The sequence below is a fragment of the Fragaria vesca genome, linkage group LG7 (genome assembly GCF_000184155.1).
Source record: "Fragaria vesca subsp. vesca linkage group LG7, FraVesHawaii_1.0, whole genome shotgun sequence".
Classification (NCBI taxonomy): Eukaryota; Viridiplantae; Streptophyta; class Magnoliopsida; order Rosales; family Rosaceae; genus Fragaria; species Fragaria vesca.
The window spans coordinates 22,628,072-22,654,504 of NC_020497.1; the positions used below are offsets into that span (position 1 = coordinate 22,628,072).

Genomic DNA, 26,433 nt, shown 5'->3' on the forward strand with positions numbered 1-26,433 from the left:
ACCTTCAATGGTTGGGTTTTGAGAGCAAGGTCTAAGCCCCCTATTACTATGTTAGAAGAGATAAGAGTGAAGGGTTATTTAGACTATTAATGAGCATGTCACAGTCATAACCAGCTGGGAAAAGGGTAAATCAGTCGAGAATTCAAAGTATAGGGGTATACCAGTTTAAAAAAAAGTGAGGGAAAAACTGATTTTAGGTGTAAACTACAGGGTGTCACAAGCATTTACTCCTCCTTAATACAAGTACCACTAGTCACTCAATTATATACACCATCTCACCGAAAGCACTCTAGTACTAAATGAAAATCAATACCAACCTTATCTCAACACATTCGAAAACAAAAATCTAAGACAACAACACAGTAATTAGCTAAGAGTTTTATCCACATCTAGTTTGAGTGTGATAATAACCTCTCTAAAACTGAATCTAATTAATGCTTAGGCAAGTTTGCCCAATTTGAGGAGTCCATAGTTTTACAATAAGAAGAAGATTGACAGAACAATTCCAGTTGAGCATTGAATCCAAATAAACTAGGTCGTATATGCAGCTTTTTGTTCTCAGTCTCTTGAGGTTTATGGGCTTGCATCTTGCAGATGAAGCTCTGGTAACTAAGAAAATTTCAAGGTAGCGAGCATTCTCGAGTATTTCTTTTAGATTCAAACCCATAGTTGATGAAACCTCTCGTACAATGCCCACTTGTAACCACTCCTATAGTGATTAGGAAAACTTGTCTCCCCTAATAATTAGGAAACTTATTCCTAATTTATGTGGCAATCAACAAGCTTTATTGTCATTTTTCTTTCTTCTTTATTTTCTTCTTTCTCTTTATCAGCCACAAGCCGCTGAATTACTTGTGACTGATCCATCAAAGTTAATTTTGTTAAGATTAACTTTGATGAATCAGTCACAAGTAATTCAACGGTTTGCTGCTTTATAATTCGACATGACAATGGAAGACCAGTTTCTGCTGCCTCTTGTAACATTGGAAGTGTTTCAGTCCCAATTGCTGAAGCTATGATGTTAAGAGATAGCTTAATCAAATCAAATGAGAAAGGCTTCACCAATGTTGAAGTTGAAGGAGATTTCAATTAAGTTGGTGATAGATGTAGTGAACGGGCGTCTTGAACCTCTTTGAAGATTAATCAAACTAGTGCAAGACATCAGAACATTAGCTACTAGTTTTGATTCCATTACTTTTACACATTATTTTTAAGGAGGCGAATTTTGTTGTCGATGTCATAGCTAATCTTGGGCATTCTTGTAATTCATCTCTGTATTGGATTGATAGGGTTCCTCGTGAGGCTTCGAGACCTTTATTATTTGACATTCTAAATGTTGGTTGTCCTAAAGGCTTTTTAATGTAATTTATTTCTCTTTTAAAAAAAAAAAACAATTATACGACATGTTCATTCTCAAAAAAAAAAAACCATTCTACGACATGTTTCTTCTCCAATCTGATACGACCTGAACCGAGCGCGCCAAATCAAACCGAACCGCCCCACCTTCTTCATCACTCTCATCACTCCCAAAACCCCAAAAGTCACCTCTGCAAATTCCACAATGAAAAAGCAAAAGCAGCAAGTCATCTCCCGCTTCTTCGCCCCAAAATCCAAACCCCAAAACCCTTCTTTCCCCTCTTCTTCTGCACCCTTAAACCCTAACGACCCACCACCACCAACCCCACCGCCCAAAATCACCGCCACCGTCGCCTTCTCCCCCTCCAAGCGCCTCCTCTCCTCCCACCTCACCTCCTCCCCAAAACGCCCCAAGCTCTCCCCCCACACCCACAACCCTATACCCACCACACCCAATCCCTCTCTCCACCAGAAATTCCTCCAGAAGCTTCTCGAACCCTCCACCTCCATCCCCCAGCCTCCTCCGCCGTCAAACCCTAAGCTAACGCCGTTAGAGCTCCAAGTCGTGGACCTGAAGAAGCGCTACCCCGATGTGCTTCTTATGGTGGAGGTTGGTTATAAATACCGGTTTTTCGGAGAAGACGCGGAAATCGCGGCGAGAAATTTGGGGATTTATGCTCACATGGATCATAGCTTCTTAACAGCGAGTGTTCCCACTTTCCGGCTGAATGTCCACGTCAGGAGGCTGGTGAGCGCCGGGTATAAGGTTGGCGTGGTGAAGCAGACCGAGACGGCGGCGATCAAGGCCCATGGGGCCAACCGGGGCGGCCCGTTTGGGAGGGGGCTGTCGGCGTTGTATACGAAGGCGACGCTGGAGGCGGCGGAGGGTGTGGGGGGAGGGGAGGAGGGGTGTGGTGGGGAGAGTAGCTATTTAAGTTGTGTTGTGGATGAGAGTGGAAATGTGGGAAATTTGGAGAGTGAGGTGAGGATTGGGATTGTGGCGGTGGAGATTTCGACTGGAGATGTTGTTTATGGAGAGTTTCGTGATGATTTTATGAGGAGCGGGCTTGAGGCTTTTGTTTTGAGCTTGTCTCCTGCTGAGTTGCTTCTTGGGGAGCCGCTTTCAAAGCAAACCGAGAAGGTATATTGAATTTCGTCATTTTGCCATAGAAATGTTACCTTGTTAGTTAGTCTATTACTGAGTTAGGTGAAATGTGTGGTTATCTAAGCTCGCATTGTCTCTTTATTGCTTGCATTGCCGAGTTTGACTGATAGGTGTCTGAGTATTTTCATTAGATGTTACTGGCTTTTGCTGGACCTGCTTCAAATGTCCGTGTGGAGCGTGTCTCGCGAGATTGCTTCAAAGATGGTGGTGCTTTGGCTGAAGTGATGTCTTTATATGAAAACATGGATGAAGATAAGTTAGGCGACCAAACTGAGATAAATTCAGAGGTTATAGGAAAGGGTAATCATCGTCTTGGAGTTGAGGTATTCTATTTGTGACAAATTATGTCATTAAGAGTCCTTTGTTTGTGTCTTTGCTGGTATATTACCATTAGTCAGTGGGTTCACCTTCGACTGTAGGTCCATACACCATACTAGTATGTTGCCTTCTTGTAACTGCCTTTTCTTGACTCTTTTGTTTGTCCCCTTTTTGAAGGGAATCATGAAGATGCCAAATTTGGCAGTGCAAGCACTGGCCCTAACTATCCGTCATCTGAAACAATTTGGTTTAGAAAGGGTCCTTCACCTAGGAGCTTCTTTCAGGCCATTCTCAAGCAACGTGGAAATGACTCTCTCAGCCAATGCACTTCAACAATTGGAGGTATATTTAATATTTTGACTTTTGAGTAATCAATTTTGAGTTTTCAAGAAACCATATATGTACAGTTTGTACACAACTGATAAATTAGGATGATAACCAGTTGCCCCTTTTCTGAATTAGTTATGGAATTTGCTTTTATGCTCATACTTATTGCAATATGCCCTAAGTTGCAGTTGGAAATCTGTGTCATATATTTTAACAGTCTGTGTTAAAGTTGATTAGTTGATCAAGATTTGTGAAAAGAAAGTAGAAATGAACAATTTCATGGACACTATAACATGCTGCTTCCTGGCTGTCAGAAGGAGAAGAATTCCCAAATTTGGAGCCTGTCTTGTTTGTTGTAATGCAATAGCCACGATATATGAATGATGCTTTTCCTATATTCTGAAAGTTGCAATAGTTTTTTATCTTCTTAAATTTATTGTTGATACCTTATTTTGACACTAGATAAACATGCCCAATGTCTTTAGGTATTAAAGAACAACAATGATGGGTCTGAGTCTGGCTCCTTGCTGCAGTGTATGAATCACACTCTTACCATACATGGTTCAAGGCTTCTTAGACACTGGGTATGGCGATCATGCAAATTGTATATTGGTTCTCATGATATTTTAGTATTTCATTTATTCAGTAGTTGATAGTTATGTTGCATGGTACAGGTAACACACCCTTTATGTGATAGAAACATGATTTCTGCTCGTCTTGATGCTGTTTCTGAGATTGCAGAATCCATGGGGTCTTCGAAGGCTTGTCCGATTATTGAAGGGGATGATGCAGAAGATTCTCACGTAACAATTTTGAGACCAGAGTTCAATTATATACTTTCTTCAGTTCTTACAACTCTGGGAAGGTCACCTGATATTCAGCGCGGGATAACAAGAATCTTTCATCGGACTGCCACTCCATCTGAGGTGATACAGGAATTCTTATCTAACTTGTTATACTGTTTTTGAACCATCAATTTGATGTCTTCTGGGTAAATTGACTGTGTCGTACATACTATTTAATTATTTAGAGATATATATGTAATGAATAGACAAATCACTCAATAAACATGCTAGTGAAAAGAGAAAGTTCCTATAAGTCAATGTCTGGTGATATATTCTCTGGTTGAGTTTTCAATAATGGGATTGTACAGTTTATTGCAGTTATTCAAGCTATTTTACATGCCGGAAAACAACTTCAGCAACTTCAAATTGACGAAGAGGGAAGTGGAAAAACTTTGGGCGGAAAGGCAGTGTGCTCTGAGCTGTTGAGGAAGCTGATATTGACTGCTTCATCGTCCAGTATAATTGGAAATGCTGCAAAACTTTTGTCTACACTTAATAAAGAGGCAGCTGACCAACAAGATCTACAGAACCTAATCACCATTTCTGATGGCCAATTTCCTGAGGTTTGAGTTAGAAGTGTTACACTCTGATTGTCACACTTAACCTTGGCTAATCTCTGCTTCCTTTTATTTCATTTACCTTATACTCTGTCGTTTATTTGTATAGGTTGCTAAAGCAAGAAAGGAGGTTCAATTGGCAAATGAGAAATTGAATTCTCTCATTGGGTTATACCGCAAACAGCTTGGAATGCGCAAGTTGGAATTCATGAGTGTGTCTGGAACAACACACTTGATAGAGGTAGTTAGTTGAACTCCATTCTGAGAATATTCATACACATATGAAGTTATGAACACTCAATGTGCAAGTCTGATTAGTTGGCACATATCTAATATAATTTATATAACATGATATTGCATGCAGTTGGCTGTAGATGTCAAGGTACCTTCAAATTGGGTTAAGATTAATAGCACAAAAAAAACAGTCCGGTATCACCCACCTGATGTCTTGACTGCTTTAGATCATCTGGCCCTTGCAAAAGAAGAACTCACTATTGCCTGTCGTGCTGCGTGGGATAGCTTTCTAAGTGGATTCAGTAAATATTATGCTGAGTTTCAAGCTGCTATTCAGGCACTGGCCAGTTTAGATTGTCTACATTCACTTGCTGTGCTTTCAAGAAATAAGGTATAGTACCATCTTCTGCGGAGTTAATTGAAATGCATGCTTCATTCTGCAACTTTCTTTGATGTCCAATAAGTATAATCCTTTAAACTTAATTGTTTGCAGAACTATGTTCGTCCAGTGTTCGTATATGATGATGAACCTGTTCAGATACATATCTGTTCTGGACGTCACCCGGTACTGATACCTGTATAATGCTCATTTGGTTTAAGAACATAGCTAGCTATTACAATTGCTTTTAACTGTCATTACTGATTTTACAAATTGCACGCTGAGCAAAGACATCTATTATTTGGTAAATGTAATCTTAATACTTCAACTGACATTGAGAAACAATAGGTTACAACCTAGAGATTGCAATTCAATTTTGTTTTGGTGATTTTAACTGAGACGATTGGTTTCTGAAGTAATCACTAAAACCGAAGAGTCATGATTTCTGTAAAATGGTTGCATATATCAAATGTGTTGGCTCATTTGAAGTTGTCCTTTGTTGTTGTACTAATATCGGAATATATTGTATCGTCATTGTGGTCTTCTCTTTGATAGTTGCAACTTTTGTGACCAGGTTTTAGAGACGACATTACAGGACAACTTTGTTCCAAATGACACAGATTTACATGCTGACAGAGAGTATTGTCAGATTATTACTGGGCCGAACATGGGTGGAAAGAGTTGTTACATTCGTCAAGTTGCCCTCATTGCTATTATGGCACAGGTAAGACTAGGAGCTCCACCGATGTAACTTGTTAGGTTTTTGTGATACAAGGGGATTTGTTTAGGCTGTTACACATATGCTATTAGTATATATTTATATGTTATTAATTGATATGCTATGACTAGCTGGTCCTCTCCTTCTTTGTATATACATGCATCTTTTTGCATAATGCTCTTCAATGGATACTCCAGTTATAATTGTCTGAAGGTAGACATATCGATCAAGTATTTCTCCTTTTTATTTTTCCCACCCTTTTTTCTGCTTATCTTGTAATAGAATGAATCTCTAATTGTTGTGAGCTTGTTCTGATTCTTTTAGGTTGGTTCGTTTGTACCAGCATCACTGGCAAGACTGCATGTGTTAGATGGCATATACACTCGAATGGGTGCTTCTGACAGTATCCAACAAGGGAGAAGCACCTTTCTTGAAGAACTAAGTGAGGCATCACACATACTCCACAATTGCACATCACGCTCGCTGGTTATCATCGATGAGCTTGGGAGAGGCACCAGCACACATGATGGTGTGGCTATTGCTTACGCTACATTACATCATTTGTTACAGCAGAAAAGATGCATGGTCCTCTTTGTCACGCACTATCCTAAAATCGCTTCTATCAGAACTGAATTCCCAGGCTCAGTGGGGGCTTACCATGTTTCTTACCTAACTTCAGACCGAGATAGAGGAACAGTGGACATGACATCTGAAAATGAAGATGTCACGTACTTGTATAAACTTGTGCCTGGTGTTTCAGAGAGGAGTTTTGGTTTCAAGGTTGCAGAGCTTGCTCAGGTATCCATCTCTCTCTTTCTCTTTCCCGTGATGGATGCTATATCACTTGATGCTATGGTTTAAGTTGGGTACTCTTTGTTGTGCAGTTACCATCCTCTTGCATCAGGCGAGCCACTTTCATGGCTGATAGGTTGGAAGCAGTAGTAAGAAGGCGAGAAAGTGATAGATATGGCAACAAGAGTTTACTAAGATCACCGACAATGGATCAAAAGGAAGAAGTGGAAGAGGAAATGCTGGGAACTACTGGTAACGCTTATGCAGGGGAGAATCAGATTAAAGAGGATATATATGGCAGCGAATACAACAAATTCTTTCTAAATCTGAAAACTGCAATATCTAGTGATGACCTTACAGAAAACATTCGTTATTTGAACCATGCAAGAAGCATTGCACAAGAATTAGTCAGCAGGTAAATTCGAACGTTTATACTTGTGGTTGATTTCACTTAATTGGTAGTTTATCAGGCACTACAGTATAAACTGATTATATTTGTATGTATTGTCTGTATATTTTACAGGTTGAAATAGTCATCCTAATACTGCAACATGGAGACGGATTTAGTACGATGAACCTCATCGATTTTGTAGATAACGTTTCCATCGCCATATTTTGTAAATCATGAATCAACCAGTGGTTTTGGCAAGCAATCAAGTCCTATCTAATTTTCTTATTCTTTCCTCATTACCAAAATTGTTCCCGATGATTAAAATTTGACATTTTTTTTCACATACCTATTAGAACTAATACTAAACTGTTAGAATATCACACACGTTAACTACACTAAGCCTATTATCGAAAACACAACTAATATTTGCTTCTCGAAACACATAATAATTATATTTGTTTCTCGAAACACATAACAACCATATTTACTTTTCGAAGACAACTATATTTGCTTCTCGAAACGCATAACAATCATATTTGCTTCTTGAAACACACATGTCGTTGTGGTCTATTCACTGTGATTTGTCCCCAACTACTACCTTAAACACTGAATCCAGTCTCTTTTGTGAAACCATCTTGCCTCCCACGTCATCCAAAAGTGTCACCAGATTATTTGAATCAGGTCATAAACACAAACCGGCAGCCTGGCAGGTCGTTTTTGGATATTCCAGACCCAAAAATAGCAACCCGAGCTAACAACCCCGTTACGGAGAAACAATCACGTGACTGGTACAGGGTTAGCTACGAGAGGTGTGGCAGCAGTCACCCAGTCAGCCTCTAGAAACCAAAGCCCCTTTTCGGTAATTTCCGTCTTCTGATCGGTTATTCTTAACCGAAACCAAAAAAGAAAGAAAGAGGAGAATATGAGACTAACCCTTACTTCATTTCTTACATTATTTTTGGAGTTGCAGAGTTGCAGGGCTGAGCCTTCTCTCAACAACCGAAGCAGATGACTGATAAACCCTCCACCAGAACCCGGACGGACAAGTAATCCTTCCTTCCTTCTTTCCTTCTCTCTCTAGCTTTCTCTCTCTAGACTGCTCCGCTTCATTTTCTGTTTCTGTCAATTTTCAAGAATCGCGGATTCGAGATCGGTAGGTAGAGATCTGATTGTTCTGATTTAGAATTCTTGAGAGAATTGGATCTTGTTGACTTTGAATTGTTTATACTCTGAATTGGATTTGGATTTTTCGAGATCTAGTACTGTAGAGTGATTCGAAGTTTGATCTCTTTGCTCCGGTCATGGAATTTTTTTTCGTTTTTTTAGCCAGAAGTTTGATAATGCGTTGCGCTCTGTAGAATCTGTGATAGTACAATTGTTCTTGGCTTGTGGTTTTGTTTTGATAATCTTCAGTCTGATTGATTAGAGGTAGAAAATTGAATTAGTTGTGTGATTGTTCTTATTAGAATGTGTAGACAGCTAAATTTTGAACTAAGTCGCAGTTCGATCCTTGTAAATAAGGAGTTGAGCTACTTGCGAATCGGTGTTGTTATAGTGTGTTAAATAGTAGCGAATTGGCATTTTATGATTGATAGAGTTGATTTGTTGGTGCAGACATTGCGATGGAGTAAGGTTGTTTGGGGAACTAAGGAGATCTGGTGAAATGGAGGACAGTGCGTCTCCTACGAGAAGATGGGAGGATCTGGATACGGATATTTTGGTGAAGATTTTTCAGTCTTTTGATGTGTTTGAGTTAACTTCCGGGATAGCTCATGTGTGTAGTGGTTGGCGTTTGGCGTGCTGTGATCCTCTGCTATGGATGACGCTGGATTTGTCGATGATGAAATCTAATTTCATTAAAATTCCGTTGGAGCCGTATGTTTATGTGGATGGCCGATCTGATAAGCTGTTGACTCGTCTCTTGAAGATTTCAATGAGTCTCAGCCGGGGAAACATTACGACCTTGATCTTCCATTTCAATTTGTATGTGAGCGATGATCAGTTGACTTATACTGCTGAAAGGTAACTCATCAATCCGTCTATTGCAATGTTTTTACCCCTCTTTTAGTTTCATCTCACCTCATTTCATGTTTAGTTTGGAAATCTGTAGTAGCTCAGCATCAAAGTTAATCTAAGATCTTGCATTAAAATGTGAGTATTTCCCTTAATTGCAGGTCCCCAAAGCTGAAACGACTAGTTTTGCCAGCTTGGAACAGAATTAAGAAGACAGGAATCTGCAAGGCCATTTCCTGCTGGAAGGAGCTTGAATCCTTGACAATGCCTAGCATAGCGAATCCCCCATACTTCATAGACGAGATCGCAAAGAACTGCAAGAACTTCAAAGAACTAAAGATCATGGGTCCTTGTGATATCTTCTTTGCTTCAACTCTAGTTGCATATCTTCCTAATCTGAAGGTTTTAAGCCTCAGGTGCTCAATGCTCCTAAGGGAGGCTCTTATCATGATCTTGGAGGGCCTGCCGCACCTTGAAGTTCTGAATATATCACATTGCCTTCTTGTCGACGTCACTCCACCACCTGTAACTAAAAGGGTTTTAAGAGAGATTGATCCTTTTATCCTTGAGAAGGCGTCCCGACTACGCAGGTTTTTGACGTGCATGCAAGACACCTGCGTGATGTGCCAAAGGACGAAAACTGACGAGGGGATCTTGAGGTGGTACAAGTATGAAGAAGGGCTATGGCAAGAGGATGAGGTGAGCTCCCTTGCTCATTGATCAGAGCCTGAGAACAAAACTGTAATGTAGTTGTTTAGAAGCTATATCTTGTGTAATCTTTGCCTTTTCGTGATTGTATTGCTGTATGACACAATAAAACTTACTTCCATGGACATATAAAATGCCTGATGCTGTGTTACTGAATAATTTCTGCGTTAATAACTGTTGTATAATCTAAGCTCTCTTTCTCTACCCAAAAATGTCCGCATTATATGAAACCAGGAAGGATTGCATTCTTTCAAAGTAGAAATGAGTAAAGACCCAATATAACACTTATTCATAGTAAACCTGAGACGTCAGGGCTTGCGCTGCTTCATTCTAGTGCTGTTTGCAGTACTTCGCATTTGGTTCTCAGTAACCCTCGGCTTTAGGTTACACCTTGATTTGCTTCAACCATGATTCCATGAAATCCGATCTTTCATTTGAACCTCGTTACTGCCTTTTGTTCATGTTAATAGGAGATCTGAAGACTATTGAATCTATTTGCATCACAGGTTTATGTTAGTGCTGATCTGTTAGTCTATACTGCAAGAAAGGTCCAACTCTTCAATATATCTGATTAAATTAGGGTTTAGGTTCACTTATTTCTCAAGATTCTTTTTAGTAAGTTTGATTGTGAACTACCCATTGCCCAACATTACACATAGTTTTTCGGCTAATAACGCAAGTCTTTATTTTCCTACTAGAAGTTTGATTATCTAAAAGGCCAAATCATGACTTTTAATACATCATAGAACTGAACGAACTCATGATCTGAAAAACATTTTGACGAAGAATTAGGGTTGGTTTGGCTCATGCATGTTACTTTTTAAATGTGAAAGGTGCCTCACTCCTTTTCCATTCGACCAAAGTTATTTAACGAGACAACAATGAAAGTACCACCTAGTCATGACCAGCATAAGGAAGAAGAAGAAGAAAAGTCGATTTCATGTGTCTAAAATTAATATAAAATAGAAACTGTTAAATTACAAATTACGATAACATTATTTGAATGAAATCCAACTATTCTTTTTCGGACTCTGGATAATTTTGTTTTTCCTGTTAGTAAAAGTAGCAAATAGACACAAGATCTTGGTTACTTATTTTGGGAATTTTGGGCTTTACCTTTTGTTCCAAAGGAAAAAAAAGAAAAAAAAAAGGAAAGCATCAATCTTTACCCCCCCATTGGCTGATTTGCCTGTCAGCTTTTCCCAAGGGATTATTGTTGTTTCTCCTTTTGTCTTATAAAAATCAGATTGACTTGGCAAAACCACATCACCCAGTTTCCATTGTCATCCTTCCAGATTTTCAACCACCACTCTGTGTCGGATCGCCCACCTCAAACCTCCACAACAACAACCAAATATGGAAGAGGGTGATTCCCTTCTCACCTTAAGAAGATGGGATGATCTCAACTCCGACATACTACGTAAGATTTTCGGTTCTTTCGACTACATCAGTGATGCAACCTCAGCTATTGCTCAGGTTCGTTGCAGCGCCGTTTGTATTGCTTGGCGTTCGATTCTATGTGATCCTCAGCTCTGGGATGTTCTAGATTTGTCTTGGTTGAAATCCAACTTCATCAAGATCCATCAGGAGCCTTACGTCTATGTGGATAGCCGGTCCGACGAGACATTGAGCCGGGTTTTGAAGGTCTCGTTGAGTCTTAGCAGAGGTAACATTACCACTTTGGTTTTAAACCCCGAGTTGTATATCAGTGACGACCAGCTGACGTTCACTGCTGAAAGGTATGTCGGGTTTCTGTTTTTGATTTTGGTTAGTTGATCTTGCTTGGTTGTTTGCTTGTTGGTTTCGGTGTTGGTTGTGGAAAATGGAAATGTTAAGACTTAAGAGTGTAGTTAAAAATTTGTTAAACGTTCTGTTCATTGCAATTTCGGATAGATCGCAGTGTGTGATTTTCGATATGTACATGTTCAAAGTGTTAGTGACGGATTGTTATATGTTCTATCTACGATGATTTTGGATACATTGTTACTCTTCGAGCAATTAGAACAAATATGTTGATGAGTTTCGTTAGATGATCGAGATTGAGATGACAAATACTATGATCGTCGATTTGAACATGTTCAAAGTGTTGGTGACTGATTGTTGTATGTTCTATTTACTATGATTTTGGATATACATTGTTACTCTTCGAGCCATTTGAACAACTATATTGATGAGTTTCATTAGATGAGATTGAGATGACAAATTGTGATTAATTGGTTGTAGGTGCCCGAATCTAAAACGACTAGTGATGCCAACCGGGGACAGAATAAAGAAGACTGGAATCTGCCAGGCAATTCGGAATTGGCAAGAACTCGAATCGCTGACAGTGCCGGGCATAATGTATCCCCCGTACCTAATGGAGGTGATCTCCAATCACTGCAGTAACTTCAGGGAGCTAAAGATCATGGGTCGTTTCGACGTCAGATTCGCTTCAACATTAGTTGGTACTTATCTTCCTAATCTCAAGGTCATGAGCCTGCGGTGTTCGCAGCTGGTTAGGGAAGCTTTGATCACTATATTGGACGGGTTACCACAGCTAGAAGTCCTCAATATAGCACATTGTGTGCTTCTGATTGAACCCCCGCGGCGTAATCAGCCTCTCCAAATTGTTGAGGAGCTTGATGAAGTTATTCTTGAGAAGGCTTCTCGGTTAGAGAGATTCATAACGTGCACGCAAATAGACCGGTGCATCATGTGCCAAAGGGCCAGAAACGATGGGGGGATTATGAAATGGTATAAATATGAAGAAGGGCTCTGGAAACAAGATGAGGTGAACACTCTTGCTCTTTGATTCTATTCGAGTGTGTTATGCTTGTAACTCCAAAAATAAGTTCTGTATCAAATCGGGATATTTAATTTATGGAGATTACAGTGGTTAGAGAAAGTTGGAGGAGATATATATCATGGTGATGATGTGAATAAAGCCGGAGATTATGAAGTATGGCATATATTGAAGGTTATCGAAGCCACCGTCATTTTCCTCGACTGAACTCCGTGACTCCTAGCTCTTAGCAACCCAACAATCAACTCAAGTGTCGCCAAATTGGATAGTTATGAGAGCACGTCCAACAAATTCCTTAAATTCTTTGAATTTCTTTATTTTGGGGAATATGGGATCATTTTCCACTCCAACAGTTTCCCTATCTCATTCCCTAAAATAGGGAAAGAGATGAAAGAGAAACTTTGTTTCCCTATATTTACAGATTCTCTAAAAATATTTAGGGAAAGAAGAATTGAATGTTACACATTCTTCAAAGCTTAAAGATAAAAAAGAAAACATAATTTATTCTAAAAAATAAACTTTTATATTTTTATATTTATTATTATATTATAATAAATGAGGATTGTTGTTGTAATAAATATTTGAATCTTTAAAATAGGGAAACTGTTAGATTTGGTATACAAAATTTTTAGAGATTTTGAATTTTGTTTCCCTATTATATAAAAAATATAAGAAAGCTGTTGGACTTGCTCTGAGGAGGTTAAGAGTAGAAGCTCTAGCTGATTAGCTTTCTTGGGGTTGTAACTACTTTTCCACTGATCTATGCAAAAACTCTTGAAAAAGTTCCATGTAAATGTCGTTTGACATATCAAAAATGCTTTACTTGTTTTGGGTGTTGTCACTACACAAATTAGGAGTGAATTTTTGGCCACCGAAAACCTAAGATATATCAAATCCGTAACCATCCTAACGAAATTGAGACATCTTTATCTAATGTAACGGATACAAATTTACTGACCATCCTTATTTACCTATCAAAGTGTCTACTCTTTTAATTTATTGACACATGTCCATTTTATTATCAAGAATATAATTAAATCATTTGAAGAGACATGTGTCACTAGACTAAAAAGGTGAGCACTTTGGTGGGCAAATAAAAGTAGTCGGTAAATTTGTATTCTTCCAGAAGCTAGCCGGTTTTTGACAAAAATATATAGACTCTATGAAATGAGATATACAGTTACAAGAAATCAAAATCATGCGAGTAATTATTTTATGGTCTTATACTACCCACGTGTCATTGCTATATGGTGGCAACACCAATAATATCACTCGACGAGTGAAAATTAAATTAATAAAACCAATCAGGAATGTCATACGAACTAATAAATTAATTTTGACACCACGTACATCTTTATCTAGACATAGACATGTTATAACCCTATAATAATACGACCCCAACACCTTCTGCCGACCTCCACACTACCCCAGTAACACCAAAAACCATCAGATTGTGGAAGCTTCAATTTCACTTACTGCCTCATTATTTAACTTTTAACTAGATATTATGCGGCCTCGCGCCGCCTTACTGTTCCGTGAACAGTGTCAATTGGGCTTGGGCTTTTTCTTCTCTCCGTGGTCTCTCGCTCGGGCTTGGGCGTTTTCTTCTCTCTTCCTCACTTTTTCTAGGACCTTCTTGGAGGAAGGCTATCTCGACTCTTCAACTCTCTCGATCTCTCTCGAAAGCTGTTGATCAGGTTAGTCTTTTCGTTCTTTTTGTAACAAAATCTGGCTTTTGCCCTCCTTTTCTCTGTGTTTCTCTGCGATCAAAAATACCCACTGAATCACGGTACGGGTTTGCCTTTTAGCTACCAGCGATTCGGGTTTCCGGCCGGCTGTGTTGCGATGTTCGTAAATAACGGTGAGAGAGATAGAAAAGGTGAGAGAGAAGGGCAGCAGCGGAGGAAGCCTATCGATTTTGGGTTTGAGCAATTTCTTGAATTCTCTCTCGATCTCTCTCGAAGCTCCATCGTTTCTTAATTCGCTCCATGTTTTTTTAATTTCTGTAATCGATTAAAGCTTTTGATCTTGAAACCTATTTCATTTTCAGAGAGAGCAATTCCAGAGATTTCGACAAGGATCGAGGAGAGGAAGAGGATAGGAGAAAGGAGAAGAGGAGGGATTTGTCTAGGTTTTTATTTCAGATATCGGCTCCAAGAATTCCAGGTTAGTATCTTCACCTACTCTTCAACTCATGACATATATTTGTGCATTGTGTATTTATGAGTTATTCTGGGTGATTGATCTTCAACCCATGTTTATAGTTTTCCTCGTCTCTAATCGATTAAAGATATTGATTGATGCTTTTAGTGGTAGTTTGTATATATATTATAATAGACACGATTGCTGCAATAATCAATTCAATTGGCATTTCTTAGTGAAAACCAATAGTCCTGTACCCTTGACGTTATTAAAAATGTTCAATCTTTGTTAAAGAGCTTTGGGATTCAGTCCCTGGTTTTAGCTCAAGTCTGAATGATAGTTAAATTGTAATACTAGACACCAGAACCTCTATTTCCCCCATGCCTTTTTTTCATCAAATAATAGACTGTATTTTACAACTTTTCATGTCTTTGATATATTTGTTTATTTGAAATTGTTAATCTACGAAGAACTACCATTTCTACTCATAGTTTTGATTGACACTGTGGTAACCCGGTAACCTATAGCAGGCCTCATTATTCGTCAGAACCCCTGCTTTGCATGATATTGTAACATTTCGAGATCCAACACAGGTTAGTTCATTTAGCATACACTAGCTCAAGTCTCTTGGAGTATGATGTATTTCTTACTCAAATATCTTGGCCAGAAATACTCATTTCTGTTACTGGTTTTCCTGCAGGAACTTGGAGACTTGGAACAGATTGTTTTCACAAAGAGGATTGTTGCAAAAGCTGGAGACTTGGTTGAGGTATACTATTTATTGACATTTAACATTTCATAGTTAATGTTATTAGGCTGTTTCCAGAAGATGATGAAATCATATTCTTTCTTGGGTACATGGGTTTGATATTTTTCTTTTACTTGCACACTGGAAAATTTGTAAAAATGCATCAGGTTCATTCAACTGGACATTAATTTTCCTTCAACTCCTTTGCAGGTTCAGAATGGATGGCTCTATGTCAATGGTATTGCACAGTTCTCTCTTATGCGTGCTATTCGTTTGCTTTAGTGTTTTTCAACATCTTCTCAAGGTTCAATTTCTCTCCTTTCTCATGCTATGCCTAGCTCTCTCTTGCGTAGATTATATTTCACTATCATCGTCTTTCTTTATCCAATGTGATTTGTTTTGTTAAAGAATAGAATTAAATTCAGTTTAACCCATTATGGTTTAGATGTGAATTCATGTTAGTCCTTAAACTTTCAATTTCATCAGATTACCATTCGAGCTCTTGTTTTTCTGTTTGTTGTCTCCTATCACTCATGCTCCGTCCAATTGGGACGTTGAAATTTGATGACGTTTTGGGGGTTGAGAAGCTAAATTACCAGAAAAACAAAAGCTCGGGGGGTAATCTGATGAAATTGAAAGTTTGGAGATTAACATGAATTCACCTCTAAACCACAATGGGGTAAACTGAATTTAATTATAAAGAATATGGATTGATTGTATAATTATATCACAGATCGATTAAAGATTTAGTGTAAGAGTACCTTGATAAGTTGAGGATCTTATTGATGAATTGCATGACTATAGTGTTGCGTTTACATGACATAGTATAGATTCAAGAGAAATTCTGAAATGATGGAATCCACAACTCCTACAATTAGGATTTCATTAATTGCTATGTTCATTATTTGGTAGTGTTTATTGCATTTTTATCTTTTTGAAATGGGTGGCTAGTGTGGCTTACCTCAAGTCTTATGTTTATTTAGAAGAATGTATGATGGTTCAGAGAATTTATTACGGATTAAAATATTTGGAAACTAATAAAAATTGTTAAAGGAAACTTCAACAAGGATGACATATGTTTTGATGAAAATTGAAGTGATGGATTCAGACAGTTAATTCCTTCAAGTTTTCCAAAAGAGAAATATTCCTATTTTTCAAGTTTAGAATGCAAAACGTGACCATTCATGTACAAATCATCAATTCTTCATTTTTATTCTTCTCACAACGTTTGTGGATTTTATTGTCTCTATTTTTATAATTTAAGAAATGGGTTTTGTTTAAGCAAAATCCGAGACTGGTATGCATGGTACGTAGTGTTCGATGTCTGATATCTGGTAAACCAACTGATTAGTTCGGTGGTCTAGCTGTTCAGACCAATTAACCGCACCATACAAACCGAGTCACAGCCCTAACATAATACAAGTCAAATATCTTTCTCATGTGCAATGAGGTTTGTAAAGTTGTTTGTGGTATTCCTAAACACTTTAAAAACTATTTCATTGAATATTACTCTTCACTATTGTCTATAACGAAGAAAATTTGGTTCAGAACTGCCATTCCCAATCCTTAGAGTCTGACCTAGCTAGAGCTGAGTCTCCCAATTCCTAGAGGAGAAGGGTCTCCCAATTCCTAGAGGAGAAGGGTCTCCCAACTCCTAGAGGAGAAGGGATCTCCCAATTACTTGAGAAGAGTTTCCATTAAAACAAATTATGTATATATGAGGGTCTAAAATGACATCTCAATTTGTGATTGCAGGATTATAGGATCGCTTAGTTTGAAGAGTAGTGGAAGATTTTAGCCAAAAGAGAAAACGAAGAATGAATGAAGAAGAAGATGACTCCCATTTAAGTAAGAGAAGATGGGAACGCCTGCCTAGTGACATACTGCAGAAGGTTCTAGTTGAGTCTGATTTCAATGACACCTCTGGTATGACTTCTCTAATTTCTCAGGTTCATTGCGGTGCCGTTTGTACTGCATGGCGTTTGCTTCTCACTGATCCCCAGCTTTGGCATACAATTGACTTATCCTCCATGAAATCTAATTTCATCGACACCCGTGGCCATCCCTATGTTTATGTTACTGAAAAGTCGGATTTGATATTGAATTGCTTTCTGAAGAGTGCAACAAGTCATAGCAAGGGGTGCACAACCCGCTTGATTTTGCATCCCAACTTGTACCTGCCTAATGATCTCTTCACTTACGCTGCTGAAAGATCCCCGAAGCTGAAAAGACTGGTGATGCCGGCATGGAACAGAATAGATAAAGATGGAATCCGCATGGCCATTGCTTGTTGGAAAGACCTTGAGTCCCTCACAATAGAGTACATTAGCGACGGGATCTTTTCATATCTCATCCACGAGATTTCAAACAACTGCAAGAATTTCAGAGAGCTGAAGTTGATGACAGCTTCTGACTCTCAGATAACTTCAATAGTGAATGCTAGTCTAAAGCTGAAAGTTTTGAGCCTCCGATGCTCGAATGTCTTACAGGAGCATTTGACTGCTATATTGGATCGTTTTTGTGATCTGGAAGTTCTTAATATATCACATTGCCGTGTGATGGAAGCTCTACGTCCAGATCGACCAGATGGAAGAAGGGTCCTTTCAGAACTTGATCCATTGATTCTTGAAAAAGTTTCTAGGTTGAAAAAGTTGAAAAAGTTTATGACTTGCATGCCATTTGATGGTTGGTGCATCATGTGCGATAGGGCCAGAAACGACGAGGGGTACATGAAGTGGTACAAATATGAACCAGAGCTATGGAAACAAGATGAGGTCGATTCCCTTGCTCTTTGACTAGTCATATGATAATGAAAATGGTACTGAACGTAGTAGAATCTCGTTCTATGTTTTCACAAATAAGTTTCCGATTGATGTTCTTAGCCTCTTAGGCTTAGAATTCAAGTACCGGAAGATATATCTGCTTTGGAGTTGGAGTTTATTTTTGTTTTCTTTGCCATTTCGGTTAATTTTGGTTAATTTTCTGGATTTCATAGTCTTTTAATTAATAATAGAAAATTGGGGACACTATTTGATTTTCCCAAAAGGCCTAGTGCATGCATGGTTACTACTTACTACAAAGGTTTTCATAAAACTCGAGCTTTGGTGTTTGGTGTAAAAGCGAAACACCTATTATATAAGTGCACTGGTTATATATCATAAAATAAGAAATCGAAGGCATATATCCACAGATTTTATTTTTTATTTTAAATAATTTACTGAAAAGGATTAGGCGATATCCCACAAAGTCAATTATCAATATATACTACGGCTATATATAGAGATGGTAGATACGAAGTGGAATCATCTATCACACTCGTTTGATTTGGCCCCTATCAGCATTTCAGAACCACACGATCGAGCACAGCTAACCTCATTTCTCTTCTTTCCCTCTGCCCTAATTTCAAACCCTAGCTTACTTGTACTCCATCCCATTTCCGGTACCCGTCAACTCTTTATCTCTATCTCTATTAAACCTTCAACGGCCCCTGCTGGTTCAGATTGACATATTTTCTATCCTCATATTTGTTTTCTATAAATTTAGGCTGCTCGAGTTGGTTATGACAAAACCAGCTCGTCCTCCATGAACATGGAGCTGATTACAGTCTCTCTCTCTGCCCAGAAGGGAGCTAGTTTTACATCCTATAATTTCAACCTTGTTTAATTTATCTTCTTTGCTAGATTTGTTTATTGCCTATATATATAATAAGTCTGAACTATTCTGATCGCCTTTATGATTTACCTGCTTTCAAATTGATCGGTATAAGCAGATGTTGTAGAAATATCAGATAGAGATCATGATATGAAGAAGTAGAACTTGATGTATAGGGGGTGAGTACCGTGAGTAGATATATTACATGCTATAGATGCTTGTCATGCGACCAGTCCTCTCTTGGGTTAACCTTGCTTCGTTAAGGTTGTTTGTTCGACCTTGAACACCATTTAATTGCAGCTCTGGAAAAGAGTCTTCAACTTAATTAAGCTAGCATGGCCGGAATCCGCAACGCCATTGCTTCATGGAAACACCTCGAGTTCCTTACAATAGGTGACATTGATAAGAACGAGTTAAACTTCCTCATGAGTGAGATTTCAACCAACTGCAAGAACTTCACCGATTTGAAATTGATGGGAAGTTGGAAAATTCTTTGCTTTCATACTAGTTACATAGTGTTCCGAAACTGAGAGTTTTGAGCCTCCGGTGCTCGCATCTGTTGAAGCAGGCAGGATTTGATCACCATATTAGATAAATTACCAGCAGGCTTGGTACGTAGTTCTGAATCACACTGCATTATAAAACTTGATCAATATATTTTTGGCAAGGCTTCTAGGTTAATTAAGGAGATTCATAACGTGCAGGAAACCTCAGTCGTGCCTCATGTGCAAAAGGGCAAGAGAAGACGAGGCCATCATGAGGTGGTATAAAATCATGCCCGCGGTCACCCTGCTCGATCGTCAGGATGGTGATAGAGATCGGTGGGTGTGACCAAAATAAGGTAGGTAAAGTGAGTTGATTACACATGACAACTTTCCCGATCAAACGTCTAACAATAATATTGTCGTCCAAGAAATTGTAGTTGATTTTTCTAATCAATGTTATTCTATTTCAAATGTTTTCTGGTTTGACTAGTCAATTATTCGTATCAAATATACTTCAATCATTCTAAACACTCATTGCAAATTTCTTTACTTGTTTCTTCGAACTTTATAGTTTGTTTCGAATAAAACCTCTAATGAGGGCATATGCACCCATCAACTCCATCAAACCATCAATTATTATTCACTGTAAATTGCTTTTCTGGGCTTGTTTTTATGCAGCAGTACAACTCCGTCAATTTAGCAATCACTATTCATCGATTTAATCTTTTATTTTTTGGATTTCATATATGATAATTAATCAATCATATAACGACACGTGGCATTGTCAGATGTTGTGATCACCCAAATAATGTTATAGGATTTCCGATCAACCAAAAAGTGACACGTGTGTGTTTGTCGGCCAAACAATGTCATTGGATTTTCGATAGGATTTTCGACAAATGACGATTCGACACGTAACATGATCTTCAAGTTCTTGGCATCTGAAATTGACCATAAATAAGCTTTATCACCCTCTCTACTCACACAATCTTCACAACTCAGTTACAAATCTTCAAAAACACATTTCTTCAATTACTTCGCCACATTTCCTCATCATTACGATGAGTTTTTTTCGTAAATTGTTGAAGTAGAGGCAACAACATAGTCAAGAGGACGCTGAGACGATGGATGCCATGATGACTAACGTGACCATGATGATGGTACATCTTGATACTTCAGATGAACCACAAGGACGCGGTTCGCGTCCTGGTCGCTCTCCTAATCACCCCAGACATAGGGTAGCTGGGGGAACAAGTCTCATGGCAGATTACTTCATCAAGCGTCCGATCTTTAGGGAGGAAGAATTTCGTCGGAGGTACCGAATGCACACCCATTTGTTCAACCGCATCATGACGGCTCTCTGTAACCATGACCCTTATTGGCATAAAAAAGCAGACGCCAACTGGAAAACTAGGGTTGCTGCCCCAACAGAAGATGACAGGTGCCCTCCGAATGTTGGCGTACGGCACAGCTGCTGATCAGTGTGCTGAGATATGCAGGATGGGGGAATCAACAACACTAGAGTGCATGAAGAAGTTTTGCCAACAGGTGGTAGGTATTTTTGGTCCGCAGTATCTCCGGGCTCCAACAAAGGCTGACCTCTAAAGGCTTCTTGCTAGGGCTGATCAGCGGGGATTTCCAGGTATGATCGGAAGCATTGACTACATGCATTGGGAGTGGAAGAACTGCCCAACCGGGTGGCATGGGGCTTACAGTGGCCGGAAGGGTCGTCCCACTATTATTCTAGAGGCGGTGGCCTCGCATGACACGTGGGTATGGCACGCTTTCTTTGGTGTGCCAGGAGCTCAAAATGATATTAACGTGCTCGACCAATCATCAGTCTTTGAAGGGCTCATTGCTGGAAACAGCCCGGCTGTGACTTTTCACGCAAACGGTAGGAGATATAGCAATGTTTATTATCTTGCTGACGGAATTTATCCTAGGTACTCCACATTTGTAAAAACTATTCCAAACCCTGAATCGCAAGCACAAAAGCTATTTGCAAAGAAACAAGAAGCATACCGTAAAAATGTAGAGAGGTGTTTCGGCATCTTGCAATCCCGTTGGGCAATCCTTCGTCATGGAGCTCGGTTGCACAGGAGTTCGACACTGAGAAACATAATGATAATTTGCATCATATTGCATAACATGATTGTAGAGGATGAATTTGTAGAAGAAGAATTTGTCGAGCCAGAAGAAGAAGATCTATTGAACCCACTGGCGGCAGGAGTTTATGATGGGCCAGTAGATTATGAGGGGGTTCGAATTCCTTTTTTACCAGTGGAAAGAAATGGAAGAAACCAACATGCATTTTGGGACCGTATTGACCACCTCGAGTCAGCTTATATCCACACAATTCTTCAGAATGATTTAGTGGAGCACAATTGGGCATTGGAAGCCAACCAACAATAATCAAGTTGTGGAGTTTTATTTGGTATTGTAATTTTAATTGGTATTGTAATTTTTATTTGGTATTGTATTTTTAATTGGTATTGAAATTGAGGAACATAAAATTACTAGTATTAAAACATAAAATTATTTTATATAAAAATAACTTGAAATTGAGGAACATAAAATTGAAATTATAACAACAACACAATATTAATTAGTCTTCATCAAAGAGGGGAACATAATAATCATCACTAGTACTCTCATTCATTTTTGCCATGATATCCGATTTCCTCTTTTTGTGCCACTTCAAACTTTTCGGGGTCATGATGCTTGTATCCATTGTCATAATTTTGGTTTCTTCTTGCAACTCCGCCATAACATCACGTTGGGCCAACCTTGCTTCCTTTCGTTTCTCAAGTTCTAAGCTCTCCCTAGCCAACCGAAGGGTTTTCTCGTTTCTTCGCATGTTAGCCTCCATAAGTGCTTTTTGATTACATTGCATATTATGAAAAATAGATAAAGACTTCTCGTCTTTCTCCGCCATACCTTTTTTTCCCTTCTTCTTTGCTTCCTTGGCCGCCTTTACTCCCATAGGCCTAACCGGGCTTGAGGGACGAGGTCTCTCTTGGTTGGACGGCGGAGTTGTGAATCCTTCATCATCATCCAAGTCAACATGCCCATCCGTGTCATGGAGCTCGGGAGAAATTGGAAAATTCCGCACAAACGGAGAAGGAGTACTCATAACCGTCAAGAAATGAGGATGATTTATCACCGCTTCATAACATTCTTTCTTGTCAAATTTCTTGCTAACATCCTTGAAATATAATGATTGAGCTTGAGTTTCCTAAACAAAAAAAAATTACAAAATTTAGATTTATACGAAAATTTAATCTATGTTAATGGAAATAACAAAAAAAATTACATGAAGAAAAAATGACAAAACAATAACAAAAAATATATTAATGGAAAAATTTAATCCATAAAGACAAACGGTTAGGCATACCTCATCTACCGAATTCGTCCCGCTAGCCGCACGGTTTCTTGATTTGTATAGACATGTATGCCACTTCTTCAGCAATTTCTTCAAGCGCGGAAAATGTGATTCGATCGCAACTTTCGTACGAGGCTCGGCTAGAGGATTTTCGGGATCGCCACACTAATTTTTGACGTAATCGTCATGAACTTTCTTCCATAAATTGTCTTTGTTTTGATATCGGCCGGTGATGTTGTAAGTGGATTGTTTTACCTAAGAAACACACAATTGTAACTTTTCGGAGGGAAGCCAACTAGAACCCATTTTTAAAGAACACTCAAAAGAATTGTGAGGGAAGATGGAAGGAGATGAGAGGAGATAAGAGAAAAGTGGTGCAAATTGTAAAGAAAAGAATGAGGTATTTATAGGAAAAAAATTTAAGGTTTTTTTTACAATTTTCGGGGTAAGAAAAAAAAAAAAACTTTACAGTTGGGCAGCTGAAAGAGCCGTTGCACCAGACAGGGTGCCACGTGGCAACCCATGAATGACCAACGGCTCTGCAGTTGTCTGGCCTTTTTTAATTTTTTTTTTAAGGTGCGTGTATTAGACGCGCCAGATTTATAAAAAAAAGAAAGAGCTGTTGGCAGGAGCCCACGTGCATGGGTCCTGCCAATTGATAGTCATCACACCGGCATGCAAATGTTGCTTGCCTCTCTGATTTTCTGATGGTGGGACTTGGGTCCCACCCATGCATTTGGTTCAAATTTCCCCCCGCTGCATTGTTTCTTGCCATCAGTTTAGCAGATATCATGCTTTTTGACATGATGAAAGAAGACCGCTGCATATGCTCTGATAAAGGCCGATGAAAAATGTTCGTGATGGAAAGTTTGTAATTGTGTGAAATATATGTAGGTTACCTATCTCCCGCGACCTTCTGACATGAAATATATCACATTGCCGTGTGATGGAAGCTCTACCACCTCTACCAGGTCTAGATCGACCAGATAGAAGATAGGTCATTTCAGAACTTGATCCATTGATTTTTGACAAAGCTTCTAGGTTAAAAAAGTTTATGACTTGCATGCGAATTTGGTTCGTGCATCATGAGCGAAAGGGCCAGAAGAGACGAAGGGTACATGAAGTGGTACAAATATGAACCAGAGCTATGGAAACAAGATGATGAGGTCGATTTTCTTGCTCTTTGACTAGTCATATGATAATGAGAATGATACTGAATGTAGTGGCCGAGTTTTATATTTTCAGAAAGTAGTTTCCTATTGTTCTTAGCCTCTTAGGCTTAGAATTCATGTACTGGAAGAAAGATCTGCTTTGGAGTTGGAGTTTTTGTTTTTGTTTCTTTGCCTTTTCGGTTTCGGTTTCCTGGATTGCTTAGTTTTGTGTTATATGCCCTTTAGCGTGTCATTTGTATTATCGGCCAAGTTATGACTATATTCTAAATAGAAAATTTTGATTTTTTGGATTGCTTAGTTTTGTGTTATATGCCCTTTAGCGTGTCACTTGTATTATTGGCCAAGTTATGACTATATTCCAAATAGAAAATTGAGGACATTATATGATTTTCTTAAAATGTCATTTTTTTTAATAAAAAATGTTGTAACATGCATATTGTTACATAGGTTTTTTAATACATGCATATTGTTATATGGGTTCGGATCAAAAAACATCAATTTTTACACAAGTTTTGACACTCCTTAATAGTTATTAGATCTTAAAACATTTGCTGGTTAATTAAGTAATATATAACACCAAACTGAATGAAGATGTGACCACATTATAAATACTCTATACCCCAAACTGAAATGACCACTTAAAATAACCCATTGAGCAGCTTACCTAACCCGACGAATCTATGTACCTAGAAAAGATGGCTCTACTGCCCTTAGGAGGAAATCGAGGCATGGAGGCCATGCATGTTAGCGTGAGTCACACACCCTTGTAGTGTTAAGAATGTAAATATTGTATTAATGTTTAGAATATCTACGTACAACCTCTTTCTTCTCTCTCCCAACTCCTATGATTCTTACCATATCCAACAATAGCTACATCTTTTCTGGGGTTGGACATCCCCAGCCCCTTTGTTCATGTTCAGATATATAGTCGAAGTTCCTAGTTTGTTCATATCTATGGGTTGTACAACCCCTTTTGCTGTTATGTCTAGGACTAAACTACCCTCTTTGACATTGTTTAATTAATTTCTGGGTTTGAACTTTTGTACATGTTTATGTAGTTTTTTTCTTTTCTTTTCTAAAAACTAACTTATTATCAAATAACTCACACATCATACATATGTCAATAATGTTTGAACTCATGACCTCAAAGTTGTCAACTGATTCCTTAACCAACCAGGTCACGGCTCACTGACTTGTTCATGTAGTTGAAGTTTTTTTGGTTAAAGATAATGTTGTTGGTCCTCTTGTTTCGAAAGAGTTAAGTCTGTTGTTGATGGTAGTAATCAGTTTGAAGTCCTTGGTAGATTTCAATACTAAAGTCCTTCGATTATTGTTTTATGGGTTTATATAGTACGTACGTTTGAACAACCTTTGGATTATCGTTTTCTTGTTTAATTTGTTGTTTTAAGATGATGAATGCTCAAACCCAAAAATCCTTGTTTCTTCTCAAGCAGGGATCCCTTCTATGGGTTTTGACTTGTTTATTCTCAATTAACATATGTTGTTTTTGTTTCTCTGGGGTTGGTTATGTCTCTCTCTCCCTCCCTCCCTCCCTTGGAAATCTCCTGCAAAACAAACCAATTAAGCACAGTTTCACTCTTCTCCCAACAACGAGTAGTATCTAGAATTATGAAACAAGGAGTGGTACCCAGATTCATGAAACAACGAGTGGTACCCAGATTTATGAAAACCCCCAATTCATAAATCAAATTTAGGGCTTCCAGTTAAGCTTCACTGTGTCTATGGAAACCATTCTTCTTCTTCTTCTTCCTCTTCCATGGGAGGACTCTGACGTCAGGTCAGGGTGGTCCCCAGCCAGACGTCAAAGTTCGTCCTTGGCGCTGCCCGATGTCAGGGTGCCTCTCCCACTCCCTCTCCCTCTATATCTCTATCTCTCACATAAAAATGAACCCCCAATTGCCATCACCATCACAAACAGGTCGGTCTCAGTCTCAGAGAAGGCTGAAAGAGAAGAGAGAGAAGAGAGAAGAAAGAGAGAAGAAGAAAAAGCTATTGAGGGTATTTTAGGGTTTCATTTTTGGTAATATATTTTTGAATTGTTTTTATTATTTACAATGCAAGGCGCGAAGGTTACTATAAATGAACATTGTACTACACCACCTCACAGAACAGAACAAAGAAAGCCAAAGAGAAAGAAGAAAGTTGAAACGATGGCAAGGAATACCTAAGAGAAGGCCATTGCTAAGGAGGTTCAAGGCCTTCTCAGCAAGGTAATATTTTTGTTTTCCTTTGCTCTCTCTCTCTCTC

General features: G+C 38.7%; 5 protein-coding genes across 5 annotated transcripts; all 5 read left to right on the forward strand.

Annotated features, from left to right (window-relative positions):
- Positions 1-1,561: 1,561 nt before the first annotated feature.
- On the forward strand, positions 1,562-7,367 carry LOC101296148 (DNA mismatch repair protein MSH3-like). The gene is made up of 13 exons (XM_004308047.1): positions 1,562-2,497; positions 2,653-2,844; positions 3,017-3,181; positions 3,652-3,750; positions 3,841-4,092; positions 4,320-4,574; positions 4,678-4,809; positions 4,933-5,193; positions 5,296-5,367; positions 5,756-5,905; positions 6,224-6,697; positions 6,784-7,106; positions 7,215-7,367. Exons 1-13 carry the CDS (start codon positions 1,562-1,564, stop codon positions 7,222-7,224), a joined length of 3,321 nt encoding a protein of 1,106 aa, XP_004308095.1. The 3' UTR covers positions 7,225-7,367.
- A 588-nt stretch (positions 7,368-7,955) lies between these two features.
- On the forward strand, positions 7,956-9,991 carry LOC101296431 (F-box/LRR-repeat protein At3g48880-like). The gene is made up of 3 exons (XM_004308048.1): positions 7,956-8,128; positions 8,697-9,104; positions 9,257-9,991. The coding sequence occupies exons 1-3, from the start codon at positions 8,091-8,093 to the stop codon at positions 9,813-9,815; spliced, it is 1,005 nt and encodes a 334-aa protein (XP_004308096.1). The 5' UTR covers positions 7,956-8,090; the 3' UTR covers positions 9,816-9,991.
- Positions 9,992-11,072: 1,081 nt separating this feature from the next.
- Positions 11,073-13,066, forward strand: LOC101296716 (F-box/LRR-repeat protein At3g48880-like). The gene is made up of 2 exons (XM_004308049.1): positions 11,073-11,542; positions 12,027-13,066. The coding sequence occupies exons 1-2, from the start codon at positions 11,160-11,162 to the stop codon at positions 12,592-12,594; spliced, it is 951 nt and encodes a 316-aa protein (XP_004308097.1). The 5' UTR covers positions 11,073-11,159; the 3' UTR covers positions 12,595-13,066.
- A 1,364-nt stretch (positions 13,067-14,430) lies between these two features.
- LOC101292951 (F-box/LRR-repeat protein At3g48880-like) lies at positions 14,431-19,519 on the forward strand. Its single transcript, XM_004309166.1, has 8 exons — positions 14,431-14,507; positions 14,636-14,751; positions 14,850-14,904; positions 15,428-15,496; positions 15,543-15,581; positions 15,686-15,713; positions 17,425-18,249; positions 19,427-19,519. Exons 1-8 carry the CDS (start codon positions 14,431-14,433, stop codon positions 19,517-19,519), a joined length of 1,302 nt encoding a protein of 433 aa, XP_004309214.1.
- Positions 19,520-21,255: 1,736 nt separating this feature from the next.
- On the forward strand, positions 21,256-22,023 carry LOC101293249. The gene has a single exon (XM_004309167.1). It carries the CDS (start codon positions 21,256-21,258, stop codon positions 22,021-22,023), a length of 768 nt encoding a protein of 255 aa, XP_004309215.1.
- Positions 22,024-26,433: the final 4,410 nt, after the last annotated feature.